General features: G+C 40.2%; 1 protein-coding gene across 5 annotated transcripts in view; it reads left to right on the top strand.

Moving 5' to 3' along the window:
• The window catches only part of LOC149198390 (putative phosphopantothenoylcysteine decarboxylase), a 175,392-nt gene extending 167,149 nt beyond the window's left edge, over positions 1 to 8,243 (top strand). For all 5 annotated transcript variants that reach the window (XM_089402052.1, XM_089402051.1, XM_089402049.1 and 2 more), the window contains one exon: positions 7,612 to 8,243. In XM_089402052.1, coding sequence (XP_089258178.1) covers positions 7,612 to 7,884 — 273 coding nt within the window. In that variant the 3' untranslated portion in view covers positions 7,885 to 8,243. The remainder of the gene's footprint in view (positions 1 to 7,611) is intronic.
• Positions 8,244 to 12,779: the final 4,536 nt, after the last annotated feature.

The following is a 12,779-nucleotide window of genomic DNA, read 5'->3' as shown; positions in this document are numbered from 1 at the left end:
CACTTCCTGCTCTTCTAATGTCAGATCGAGAGGCATCTTCCATTCGTGATAGTCAGACCTTCAACGGAGCTTGTCTTCAGCAGGGAAGTGTGATGAGAACCCCATGAAGTCTTTGAGATTGCATTAACAACCTTCGGTGATTGCTCTTGCTCTTGCTTTTGCATGGGCTTTGTCTTCACCTCAGCTTTGATACCATGTTAATTTATGGTATGTTCTATGTTAATTTATGGTATGTTCTATGCTTAGTGCAGTTTACTTCGATTTTTTCTTATTAGCCACTGTTTAGCAATCACATAAACATAAAGTAAAATGCTGATAGAACATTAATAGATCGACAAAACAAGCCAAGACAAGAAACACAAGATGTGGTGGCTAGCCAGGGACAAACCCCAATGCGGGGAAACCCTTTGATCAATTCTTCTTTAATCTTCAATAGTTCAACAGAGAGAAATAGTACAATTCAGAAATCTGTAATTTTATAACAGCAGCAGCAAACCCTAAATCAGCAAAGTCAAACTTAGTCAAATAGCCCTAGATTGACCTCTAGTCAATGTTGAATAATTTGGTCTTCAACAGCAAACTTCGGCAGCCCAAAACAACCTTTGGTCAACGGTCAAAACAACAGCCAAAGATCAACAGTCTGCGGTCAGCTCTAACCAGCCAACACTGGTCAATGCTTTGGTCAATGCTGGTCAACGCATCACCCAAATAGCATGCGCAAATCAGCCCTTGGTCAACGCTCCACAAAACAGACCTTCACTTGGTCAATGCAGCCCTAGAAAAGTCAACACTACCCAAAAAGTCAATGCTGCCCTAGAATCAATGAATGCTGCCCTAAACAGAAAATGCGTCTTTCTTCTTGCACGTATGAGAGAAGCTGCTCCCTCGCTGGCCCAATGAGATGAGGAGAGAGAAGATGAATTGAGATGAGATGAGTGAATAATGACTCATCCTCACTTGTACTTATATGATGTGCTGGGCATGTGTGCCACACATTTCGCTGTTGGCCGACCTTGACAATTTGTCGAGTAAATACAAATAAATTCATATCTTCATAAATACTTGTCGGAATTGAATGATCGTTAGATCAATCCTACACCTCTCGATGAGAGGAATCAAGGAAAAACATCAGTTGCCATAAATAAGATGAACCACATGGAGTTTGGCCCTAGTTGCCAATTTTAACATGGAGCTGTAGTCCAGAACTGCAGAGTTTGGGCAAGGTTCATTGAGGTGTCCTCCTCATGGATCGTTACCTTGCTACAGGGGCCCACGATATTCAGTAGCTGGATGGATTAGTGTTAGTGACGCAGTCAGATTCCAGAGTGACAACTGCAGACTAGTCGCAGTCAAGTGCTGAGGAGTGTGTTGTAGTGTTGGCAGCAGTGTAGAGTGGCACAGTGTAGAGTCAACAACAACACAGATTCCTTCAATAGACAATGCAATAGCTAGTAGCAGTCAAGACTCGGGAGACAAATGCATCTCACTAAACACAGTTGATTCAGTGTTTAGGATGCTTCTCAGTTGCAACATCAACAATTGAGAGGCAGTTGCAGTGTAGATGTAGGGTTGGCAGCAGTATGGCGTGTCAGTAGTAACACAGATGTAGTATTAGAGTTGCGTAGTGGTTGGTGGGTAGTAGCCAGACATCAACAGTGTAACAAAGGGTGATACAAAGACATGGTGTTGTGACAGAGTGTGCAACACTAGAGAGAACACCTTCCTCTCTAAGAGGGAGTGTTAGTTTCTATAGCATTGAAGGTGTTCTAGTCTCGAAACTTTGTGGAGAGGCTAAAACACGAGCTCTCCATAACCCATAAATCATTTATGGAAATTCCACCTAGAAGTGTCTCAATTAGATTATTAGCCTATTTGTAATTATTTCCTAAGTCTAAACTTAGGAAAAGGGGTTAATGAATCATAATTAATTGAGATAAAGTGTGAAACATCTAGAAACTCACACGGATCGATAGGGAATTAATCTGGGGCCTTGATTAAGTTTTAATCTTGGTTGTTGGAGGTCCAACATAGGATTATAAGAAGTAGTTGATGGATAGATGGAGAATACATTGGAAACATTTGTGAGAACCATAAAGAGTTCGACTTCCTTGAAGAGATCGATTTTCCAGAGAGCCAATAGTGGTGGAAGAGTTTGAGCTTTAGTAGGGAAGCAGAGACAATGAAGTCGAAGGAAGATTTCCATATCCGGTGAGTGCATTGCAGAGAGAGGCCGAACTTTCTCCAAGAAGCTGCACAAAAGCTTTAGATGGTAGTTCAATCTGTTGAGGAAGGAAGACGTTTTCAGTTCTAGAGGCTGGGCAAAGTTTCTAGAGGGTTGGAGAAGCGTTTTTCCAGACAGCAACAAGAAAGACGACTTGACTTGTAGTTGTTTCAGGCTGAGCGTGTAGTAGACAACACAAAAGTGATGCAGAAGATCCATAGGGCTAGGTGGACGACTTGCATTTCAGGGGCAGTCTAGTGTCGAGGTTGCTTGGAGTGAGGGTAATTTCCCTCATATTATTTTTGTCAGTATTTCTCTGTAGGATTGCTAGTTTTCAGCATTCAGATTGTACTCAGAGTTTTTCATTGCTACATAATAATAAAAGCACTCAGCTATTGCATTGATTTTCCCAAGTTGGGTTTTTCCGAGGACATTTGTCCAAAAATAATTGTGTTAATTTTGATGTGTGTGCGCTAGCATATTTCTTAGTTTCCAGCGCTTTTATTTTCTGTAGAATTTATTTATGAAGGTTACAGTGTGATTTATTCAGTATTTCCCATAGCAAATAAATTGTTAATTAATTCACAGTTAGAAGAATTTAATCCACTAGTTTCAATCCCACTTCTTCACCCTTGTGAGCATCACCCGATGCAATGAGTGCTAAGTGAACTATTAAAAAATCATGAGAAATTAGTCAGTTACGACTACCTCTCATGGAAATGGTCATACGTGAATGACTTACTTAACGCAGTTGAATCCCAAAAATGATATCTAATATAATGCATTGCGTAAACCCCCTAATACTTACATTCAAAAAGAGTGAAGGGATCTCTTCTCGAATGGTTCATGAGGCACAATACTTGCTAAGGTTTTGCAAATGGGGTAGCAAGCTAAGTGGGCTTGATTGTGGGGAAAACTCCACAGTTAAGCGCGCTTGAGCCAAAGGCGATCTGGGATGGGTGACCTCGCGGGAAGTCCTGGTTACCGGGTGCAAGCCCCGGAAGTGCTGATTGACGCTATGTGATTCATTTCACTAGTTTCAATCCCACTTCTTCACCCCTGTGAGCATCACCCGATGCAACGAGTGCTAAGTGAACTATTAAAAAATCATGAGAAATTAGTCAGTTACGACTACCTCTCATGGAAATGGTCATACGTGAATGACTTACTTAACACAGTTGAATCCCAAAAATAATATCTAATATAATGCACTGCGTAAACCCCCTAATACTTAAATTTAATCCAATTGCTGCGATAAAATTTCGTAGCGAAATTTTGTCAATTGCAGAATAATTTCGTATCACGAAATTTTCACATGTTGATGTGATAGTGGAGGTGGTGATACCGACAGGGTGCAGACTGACACATACTGCCTCAGCCTTAGACTAGGGCATCCATTGGTGTATAGAAGTATGCAACGATGAACAGTGGTCTACATAGGAGCGTAAAGGTGTATGGTGGAGTGTCGTGATGTGCAGGCTTACACTATCGATTAGGTGGAGCAATTCACACCACCTCGAGTTTTCGCATGGAGTGACAGCTACTTCGTCACAAGAGGGATCCCAACTAATTTAGGATGATATGACAACTGGTAGTGGTGTCCAACAGTGCATAGAGGTGTGCAACTAGGTGCAGTCGTGTGCCAAGGGTCATGAAGGTGAATGTTTGTATGTAGAGGAGTGCGAGGATACTTGGCCATATGCAGTGGTGTGTGACGTTGGCCTGTGGGATTTTGGAGTGTTACCTCCAAGGAGATCGTTTGACAGGGACGACAAGCATGCCATTGGGGTGTATCTCACCGAGGATAGATGGGGACATAGATGAGCATCATTTGTTGATATCCATAGGGATTCACACACTTGTCTCTTCTACACATTACTTGCAGGCGTAGAGGAGTTGGGTGTTGCCCCTTGATTCCTTCGTTGTGAACAACAGGACTCAGGAGGCCCACTTGAGACAGTTGAATGGGACGCAAAGTAAGCAGAGAGGGACTTCTTAGCGGGGACATTTGGTCAGGGCACGAGTTCATAGGTACAACCTTGGGGAGTGCGTGGTTTGTTGCAGAGGTAGAGTATGTTCCACCTTTGAGTTCACATTGAGGGAGATGACAGTGAGTTAGCTGCAGGGTGCACTTTCAACAGGACAACCTGAGGCATTATGTGAGCATGAGGTACAAGGGATGGTAGTCGTCGTTAGCAGGAGGATGCCTAGACTCTAGGCAGTATCCGGGTACATCATCAAGAGTTGGGATAACAAATTTTACTATGTGGTCTCGTAGGAACAAGGCAATTTGTCATACGCGGGACAAATTCTTGATGCCTGGTGCCCATCTATTAAATACATACAAGGGGCAGAGATGAGGCATAGAGGGGTCCCAACAACAAGCAGTGAGGATTCTGGGTTGTCGACCTCCAGTATGGCTATGAGGTTCGGGGATCCAGTTGATTGGTGGGACACTCCATTTCTTAGTGAGTATGGTCAGGATAGCAAGTGATTTGGTTCATTCTCAAGCTGACACATGGGGAATCACTAAGGTCTTCCTCATATGGTGAGGCAGGTTGTTGCTCAGGATTGGGGCCAACCATGGAGTGAGAGGCTCTGGCATTGTTGAGCCGCCTTGATGGGTTGGGCATAGCCTTGATCATCACATATGTTATGGTTGAGAGTAAGAGGAGAGGGGCTCCGTTATGAGTGAGTTGGGCAATCAGACATGACCAGGGTGTTGTGGTGTCAATGGGATAGTTTCACACTGCAATGTGCATGGGATCTTGACATCATATGACTTAGCAGTTTAGCTACCCTTAAGGATGAGCTTGTTCCTACAGGGGAAGATCATTCAAATCTCCCATATTGGGTTTTAGTGGTTTGCTGTTGGCATGGAGGACTTCACCAACATGGTGGGATGATCAGTAGGAGGAGATCAAGGGGAGCTCATGTAGGCGAGAATTCATCTTTGCAGGGGTTGGATTGTATCTTAAGGAGCCTACTCTTGAAGTGCATGAGGTTGACTACTCAGTAGGGTAGCTTCACAAGGAGCTGATCAAGATTTTATATTATCGTGATGCTCTACTCTTGGATAATGTTCAGAGGGCTTCTAGAGCTTATACCTGGCTGGACAGTGGGTGGAGCAAGGGGTGCTTCATGTCAATCAGGATGGCTTGGGATGCTGGTATCAAGGGATTCCTTTATGACAGGATAGTGCATGGGTTAAGGATGACTCAATGGCACATTTGGGAACCCGTATTTTTTGCAGTGACAGGTTGGGTTAGAAGAGAGGGGGGAGCACTTGTTCAGGCATTGTTTGAGGACAAACAATTTTTATGGGGGAGGACTATAATATCCCAATTTTGGTAATATTAATTAAAAGGGGCAAATATTATTTTGGAGAAAGATTGCAAGAATTATTTTATTGGAGATTGGCGGAAAATTATTATTTTATTAAAAGGGAGGAAAAAAACCACTTAGTGGAAAATGCCCCCCACCAATAAAATAATAATTAAGGAGTCTACAAGCATGGGGAGAAATTATAAAAGGAGGATGGACTCATTTGTTGATCATCTTTTGACTATTACTTTTCACCTTTCATCTTCTCTTGGGGTTGTTTAGCAGAAGAAGAAAAGTGCTGTTTAGCACAAGAATTCCGAGCAGACATTCCACCCTCATTTTGGAGAACTTCGAGTGTCTCCCTAGTGAGGAAATTTGGGAGTCCAATTTAGGGCTTCCCTTGAGGTTACTGCAGGGGATTAAATCAGCTCTGCACTTTTCCTGGGCGCAAGAGGAGTTCGTGGTACATCTTTTGGAGCAGCAGCTGCGGGTTAGAGATTCTGGGCTTTTGGAGAGAGTTTTCCCTTGGCTGTAGCAGGAGTTTGTTCGCATTTGAAGGGCGGAGATTGAGGGAATCTCTAGGCCAAATTTCTCTCATTTATACAGTGCACAGAGCTCATTGGCTGAAGCTTGCGCAGGAGAGAGGAGCAGCAGATTTCGAGAGAGATTGGGTTGGAGAGAGAGCCTATTTTTAGAGGAAAATTTGTGTGGAGTTTGGGTGGCTAATCAACAACTGTTTGGAGCAGATTTGAACAGAGCATTTTCTGCAGTACGCAGAGTTTACTTGGCAGAGATATTTGCACTTTTTGGGGTCATCCGAGTCAGTCGGAATTAGGCCAAACCCTTTTTGGGTTTTGTTGGGATTGGTGTGTAGAGACGGGTTAATTTTTCAGAATTTTCTGAGCAATACACAGGGCAGAAACCCAATAGGTCGTATAGCCAACCAAAGAACCATTTGCACCATTTTGGAGGGATTCATCATCATTTAGATTAAGCCCAAATCATTTTTGTTTTTTCTGGGTTTTGGGAGAGGAGTTTAGAGTTAAATTTTCAGGGCATTCTGAGGAGTATTCAGCCCTAAGATCAACATTCTGGACAGCAGCCAACAACAAATTATTTCTGGGTAGTGCGCAGATCACTTTGGAACAATTTCTACCACTTGGGTGTGGGCCATTTTTCTGGGTTCTTCTCAGCTTGCATAACAAGCCTAGGTTCCAAAATTTCAGCTCATTTTATGTACTCTTTATCGTAAAATTAATAAAATGGCTCGGATTGTGTTTCTGGATATTTTGGTATTTTAATTGCTGTGTACGAATTCCAATTTATTTATTGTTCCTAGTCCATTGCTTTGTATTAACTGTTAAATTCCAATTAGGAATATTACACCACTAATGGTCACGATTCATTATATTCGGAGTACTAAGTGCTATTACCGCATATGGGATCGTAAGTGTGCTTTTATTCATATCCAAGGTAGATGTCCCAAGACTTGGTGGGAAATAGAAGAAAACCCACGAATCGTCATCGCCTTCTGAATGCTAAGTGCTGGTACTTCATATGGAACTGATGGGTTGTGTTTTCTTCATATTCGGGGTAAATGGCCCTTTATAATTGTGAATGCATTCTAAGGTTTGGAAGTTGATAATTGTCAAGTACCCAACTAATCTCTAATTAGCAACATTGTAGTAGATGGAGACTATGAAAAATATTATACAAGTTTAAACTTTAAACAATGGATTCTTACTATTAGTACTGGTTATGTACTTACATTGTCTTTTTCATGAGTTTACTAAAAGGTATTGCTTTAATTGTCTTAATGTGATATCAGATTGATTCTAGATCTTGATCTTGATTTGAACTTTGAACGGACCCATAGTATAAAGAAGAGAACTTTGTTGATTTATATGTTTGGTTTCTAAGGAAAGCAGGCAAACCTGTAGGTGTTGAAATGCTCATATTCCTAAATCTCTCTTTCATTTTTTGAACTAATTCTTTTTGATTTTTCAATTCTATGTTTCTAACTTTCTGAAATTTTCATCTTCCCGTTGAGCTCTTAATCTATGTAGATAGCAGGTGGCCTATGCGACAATCTACTTACTTGCATAGTACGTGCATGGGACTTTAACAAGCCTCTCTTTGTAGCTCCTGCAATGAATACTTTCATGTGGAACAATCCATTTACTCAACGGCATTTGGACTCAATCTCAGAGCTTGGACTATCACTTATCCCCCCAATAACAAAGAAGTTAGCTTGTGGTGATTATGGAAATGGTGCAATGGCTGAACCTTCTACGATAGATACAACTCTTAGGTTTTCACTTGATCCTTCAATTGTATGAAGTGTCTGATGTCCCGTTCAACAATTCTTGTTATGAATCTAACATGCTTAGTACTATGGACTATGGTATAGACCCAGATAATGTTTCTTGGTAGCTGGGTTAGACAGCATGAACTCAGCTCGTGTGTGGTGAAGTTAAGTTCTGATGATAAACAATCATGAACTTGTGATTTTATGTAACATTTGCTCATTTATTCTGGACACTTACAAGAACTGTGTGGATACTCCTGCTTATAAGAGAATGTGTCAAACTACTATGCAAATCATCTAATTTGGAACTTGATGATGTAAGAGGAGCATGCGATTTATTTTCTTCCCTGTGATAATTATTAATCTCTATGATTGATTTATATTGGTTTCTGTGGAGTCTGGACCTAAAGTGTTTTGCCAGAATCTTTTTGATATAGATGTTATTGTATAGATTGCATGTTGAGATTGGAAAAGAGTCTATTTCTCAAGCAGCTAAAAGAAACCTATTTGCAGTGCTCAAAGTAAATATCTCAATTTACTTTTATTTAATTAAATATTCTACGTTGTTTTTTTTCTAGGTTCATTGATCACATCAGCGGTCTATGCTTCTAATAATTCTCCCTTGAAAACCCAATATTGTCACAATATTCTCCTCGAGGAACTGAAGGGAGGCAAACATGGTTATGACTTACAGTTAATGTTAAATTTGTTGTACTAGCTTATAGCAAGGATTCCACATTGAACGCTTTCCTCTTATCTTGTGACCTTAAAATGTCTTTATTTTTAGGGGGTTTTAAGGGTTTTCATTTTGGTTGTGTTGACTGAATTAGAGAATAAATTGCAGTACACAACCTGTCTCTATTCATAAGGACTGCTGATATGCAACTTGGAACCACGTGGATAATTGAGTAGAACTTTCACAACCGTAATGTAGAGCAAAACAACCAAAGGATAGAACCAAAAGCCAAATTGGAAAAAGATGGCAAAGTGCAAGAAAATATAATATCTATTTATGCTTGAAGAAGTAGATTAAGATTGCAAATACCCGAACAAAATCTAGAAGCCAAAGTTACATGCGAGACTACAATGAGTGCTTTTAGTTAACTTTGCATTCAGGTAGGAGATATGATGGAAGTAACTACTCTAATTTAATGACACAAAGGATTACATGTTTTCAGCCTGCCGCTATGATTAATTTAATGATGAAGTAATTAGGATTTGCAGCCTTTCCACTGATTCCATAAGTAATGAACAGAGTTCTTGGAATATTGATAGCCTTACACTAGGATTATGCCCTTTTTATATGCCAGCAGTTTTTTAGTTGTAAAAATCAGACGATGTTTATCTATTTCATACTTATCTTTGGAATATGCAAGAGGTTTATAATCCGGTTAATTTTTAATGCTTTTTAAGTCTCCATTTTCCGTGACGCTTTTGTGCATGCTCATCTATTTGACGCATGAGGCAAAATTGGACATGAATCTAGCGTGTATTGCCACTTGTGAAACATTGCAGCATTTGTTTAATGTATTATTGTTTCATATAGATGGATAGAGTTAAGGAATTTTTGTTTTGATAAATATTCATTTGATATTTTAACAAAAAAAATTGAAACAATTTAAGGTCACCTAGGAGCTCCAACCAATGGGGTTATGGTTCAGCTGCGAAAGACAGTGGCATGTTGGGGACATCCACCAAGGTTCAATTTCCTCGGAGGAGTGATAGGTGATTTTGATGAAAGAGTATCTCTTTCTTCTGATAACTTAGCTAAATGAAATAGGTTATTTTTAATGGTTTTCCTTTTGAGGCTTATCTTGCTTGTGCATGAAAGCCACTCGTGGTGCCCATTTTTTTCAAAACTGTTGTAATCCTTCTCTTTGAGTTAGGGAGGAATTCAAACATAAGAACCCAAGAGATCCAAATACATGCTAAGCATGGCTACAAGTCTAAGTTTTCTAGTAATAAGCTTCCCTAATCTACTGAATAAAGCTAGAATTTTTGGTATACTTTTTTTTTTCACATTAGGAAAAAACTATACATTTATCCCTTCATTGGAGTTTCAGGATCAAAGATTGAAACATGCTATGCAAAAGATTACTAGAGGACTTAGGAACAACATCAAGAAGTAGCTCAAAAGCCTAACAATCAAGACCAATCAACCTTTGATTTAGAAGCTTCTATCAAGGGATATTCATGTATGATACATTGATGTTGTCGCGAGGGGTCTGCCTTTGGGCACTTGTTTTCATTCTATGATCAAGCGGAGACAATGCCTTAGTGCCATGAACATTTCCAAGAACTCAAATTAATTCATTGCTTGTCCTTCAACTATTTGCCTTACATTTGACTTAAGCTTGCTATCCCAATCAACTGAACTAATCCTTTATGCATCCTCATCTAGCGAGTTCACTGAACCACAAGCAACTACCTATACTATACATGATCTGAGTTGAATCAATCTGTTGAGCTTCTTTTGATAGGTCTAAACTAGTGGTGTAATATTGGTTAAGCTCAAATTTATGATCTTTAAAGTCATTTATGAATCATCCTTGGTGGTTCTATCTTGCATTGGTTGTCAATGTGATTACTCAGTGGTCTCTTTTTAATAAGGTGGTTAGACAGTGGTGTGAAGATTTTCTAGACCATGTTGTTAATTTTTTAAATAGCATCCCAAATTTATTAATACCTTGGCAATATTTATTCCCACAAGATTATTAGATAAAATTATGAATTGTTGGAAAATAAAATCACTGGTATTTAACTTCATAAAAAAAACTTGCACAAGAAAAATAAAAATAGATAGATCAATCACATCAGAAAAATAAGTAACACCCATAACAATTTTTCTGTTGGGTTGTGTTATATTCTTTCCACGACTAACCCTCGTAGTGAACTAGGGGGTTAGAGGGCGAGCGAAGCCCCCCTTCGTTACGCCGATTGTGCAGCGAGGGGGTCATAGGGGGGTTTGAGGGGGGCGGGTAGCCCCTCCTGCCGCGGGAATTTTTTTTTTGGACCCTATATTAGGTTGGGCGGATTTGGCATTATGGTTTTTTGGTCCATGGTTTTGGATGCGATAGTTTTCGGTCCATGGTTTTGGACGCGATGGCTTTTGGTCCATGGTATTGGATGCTTTGACATGTATAAATATGTATTGTAACATTGAAAGGAATATAATGAAAAATCAAGCTGGTAGTCCCGATTTTGGGATCCAGGGGAAAATCTCTGTGTATATGTGTTTTATGTGTCATGCGCTCGCATTATTTATTTTTCTGTATTTTAGAATTCATATGCAGGTAATTTCTGTACAGGGTTAAAACTTACATTTGGTATCGGAGCTGTTTTGGCTTCAAGGGGACGCCTTTGTTGCTGAGGGGTTTTGCTCGGGCCTGTGGCAGACCTTGTATAGTGGGAGATCTGCGAGATCGATTCTAATGGTGAAAGAAGATGGCGAGCAGTGGAAAGATAGAGATCAAGAAATTTAATGGTCAGAGTTTTGAGTTACGGAAACTCAAGATGGAGGATTTTTTGGTGGATAAAGATTAGTGGGTCGCGGTAGATCCGGGTACTAAACCAACGAGAGTGTCCGATGAAGAATGGAAGAAGTTGGATCAGAAGGCAAAGAGCACAATACGATTGTGTCTCATATTCAGTATTGCTGAATATATCAGGGGAAGCTACAGCAAATGCTTTGTGAGACAAGTTAGGGACTTTGTACCAGTCTAAGTCTCTGGTGAACAAATTGTTCCTACGAAAAAAACTGTATAACTTGAGGATGAAAGATGGAGACTCGGTGACAGAGCATCTGAACTCATTTAATACTGTGGTAAGTCAGTTAGCATCTTGTTGATATGAAAATTTCAGATGAAGATAAGTGCATCAATTTATTGTGTTCTCTACCAAATTCGTGGGATAGGCTGATTATTGCAATAGGTAGCAATGCAACTGCCTTACAGTTTGATCAAATAGTCTCATCTTTGCTGACGGAGGAGATGAGACGGAAAAATATGGAGAGCCAGAATGGTGATGCTTTGTCTGTACGAGAACAGTCCCAGAACAAAAACAAAAATAAGTCATCGAGTGGAAGATCTAAATCTAGAGAGAGATCTAAATCTCCAGGAAAACTTGTAAAGGTGGTGTGCTAAAAATGCAGAAAGGGCACTACAAAAGTGACTGTAAATCTAAAGCTCTCGATAAAGGAAAAGGATCTGATGATATTCTTTCTGCAGAGGCGAAAACCACCTCAGATGAAGGTGGGGATCTGTACTTGGCTTCTTCAAGTACACATGTAGATCATGAGGCATGGTTGATTGACTCAAGTGCATCCTTTCATTTTACTCCCCATAGAGAGCGGTTCTGCAAGTATGAGAAATATGATGGTGGTGATGTCTTCTTAGGGGATGATAGGAAGGCTAGAATCGTTGGTCGCCGAAAAGTAAAGTTGAAGTTGCAAGGTGGAAGGGTTAGAATACTTCCGGGTGTTATGCATATTTCTGCATTAGCCAGAAATCTAATTTCTGTAAGCAAGCTGGATGATGCAGGTGTAAAAACAGTGTTCGAGAAGGATACTTGCAAGATGGTTCGAGGAGCACTGGTTTGATGCGAGGAGTTCGGACTGGAATTCTGTACAACCTGCAAGGTAGCATTGTTGTTGATGGGGGCAATAGTTCTGTGGTTCTTGAAAGTGGAGCAGAAAATCTAGTGGTCTTTGGAGAGAAGACCATGCTGTGGCATCAAAGGCTTGGACATATTGGAGAGAAGGGCCTTCGAATACTTCATGGTAAAGGTATGGTAGAAGGTATGAGTAATAGCTCTCTGGATTTTGATTTCTGTGAAAATTGTGTATATGGGAAGTAGAATCGGGTGAGTTTCCCCTCTGGTGGTAAGAGGGCGAAATAAATATTAGAGTTTGTGCACAATGATGTGTTT

The sequence above is a fragment of the Pinus tabuliformis genome, chromosome 2_1 (assembly GCF_031772625.1).
Source record: "Pinus tabuliformis cultivar Carrire ecotype Pingquan chromosome 2_1, CPIR1, whole genome shotgun sequence".
Lineage (NCBI taxonomy): Eukaryota > Viridiplantae > Streptophyta > Pinopsida > Pinales > Pinaceae > Pinus > Pinus tabuliformis.
The sequence above is the reverse complement of the archived record's forward strand: the minus strand, read 5'-3'. Positions and strand labels throughout refer to the sequence as shown.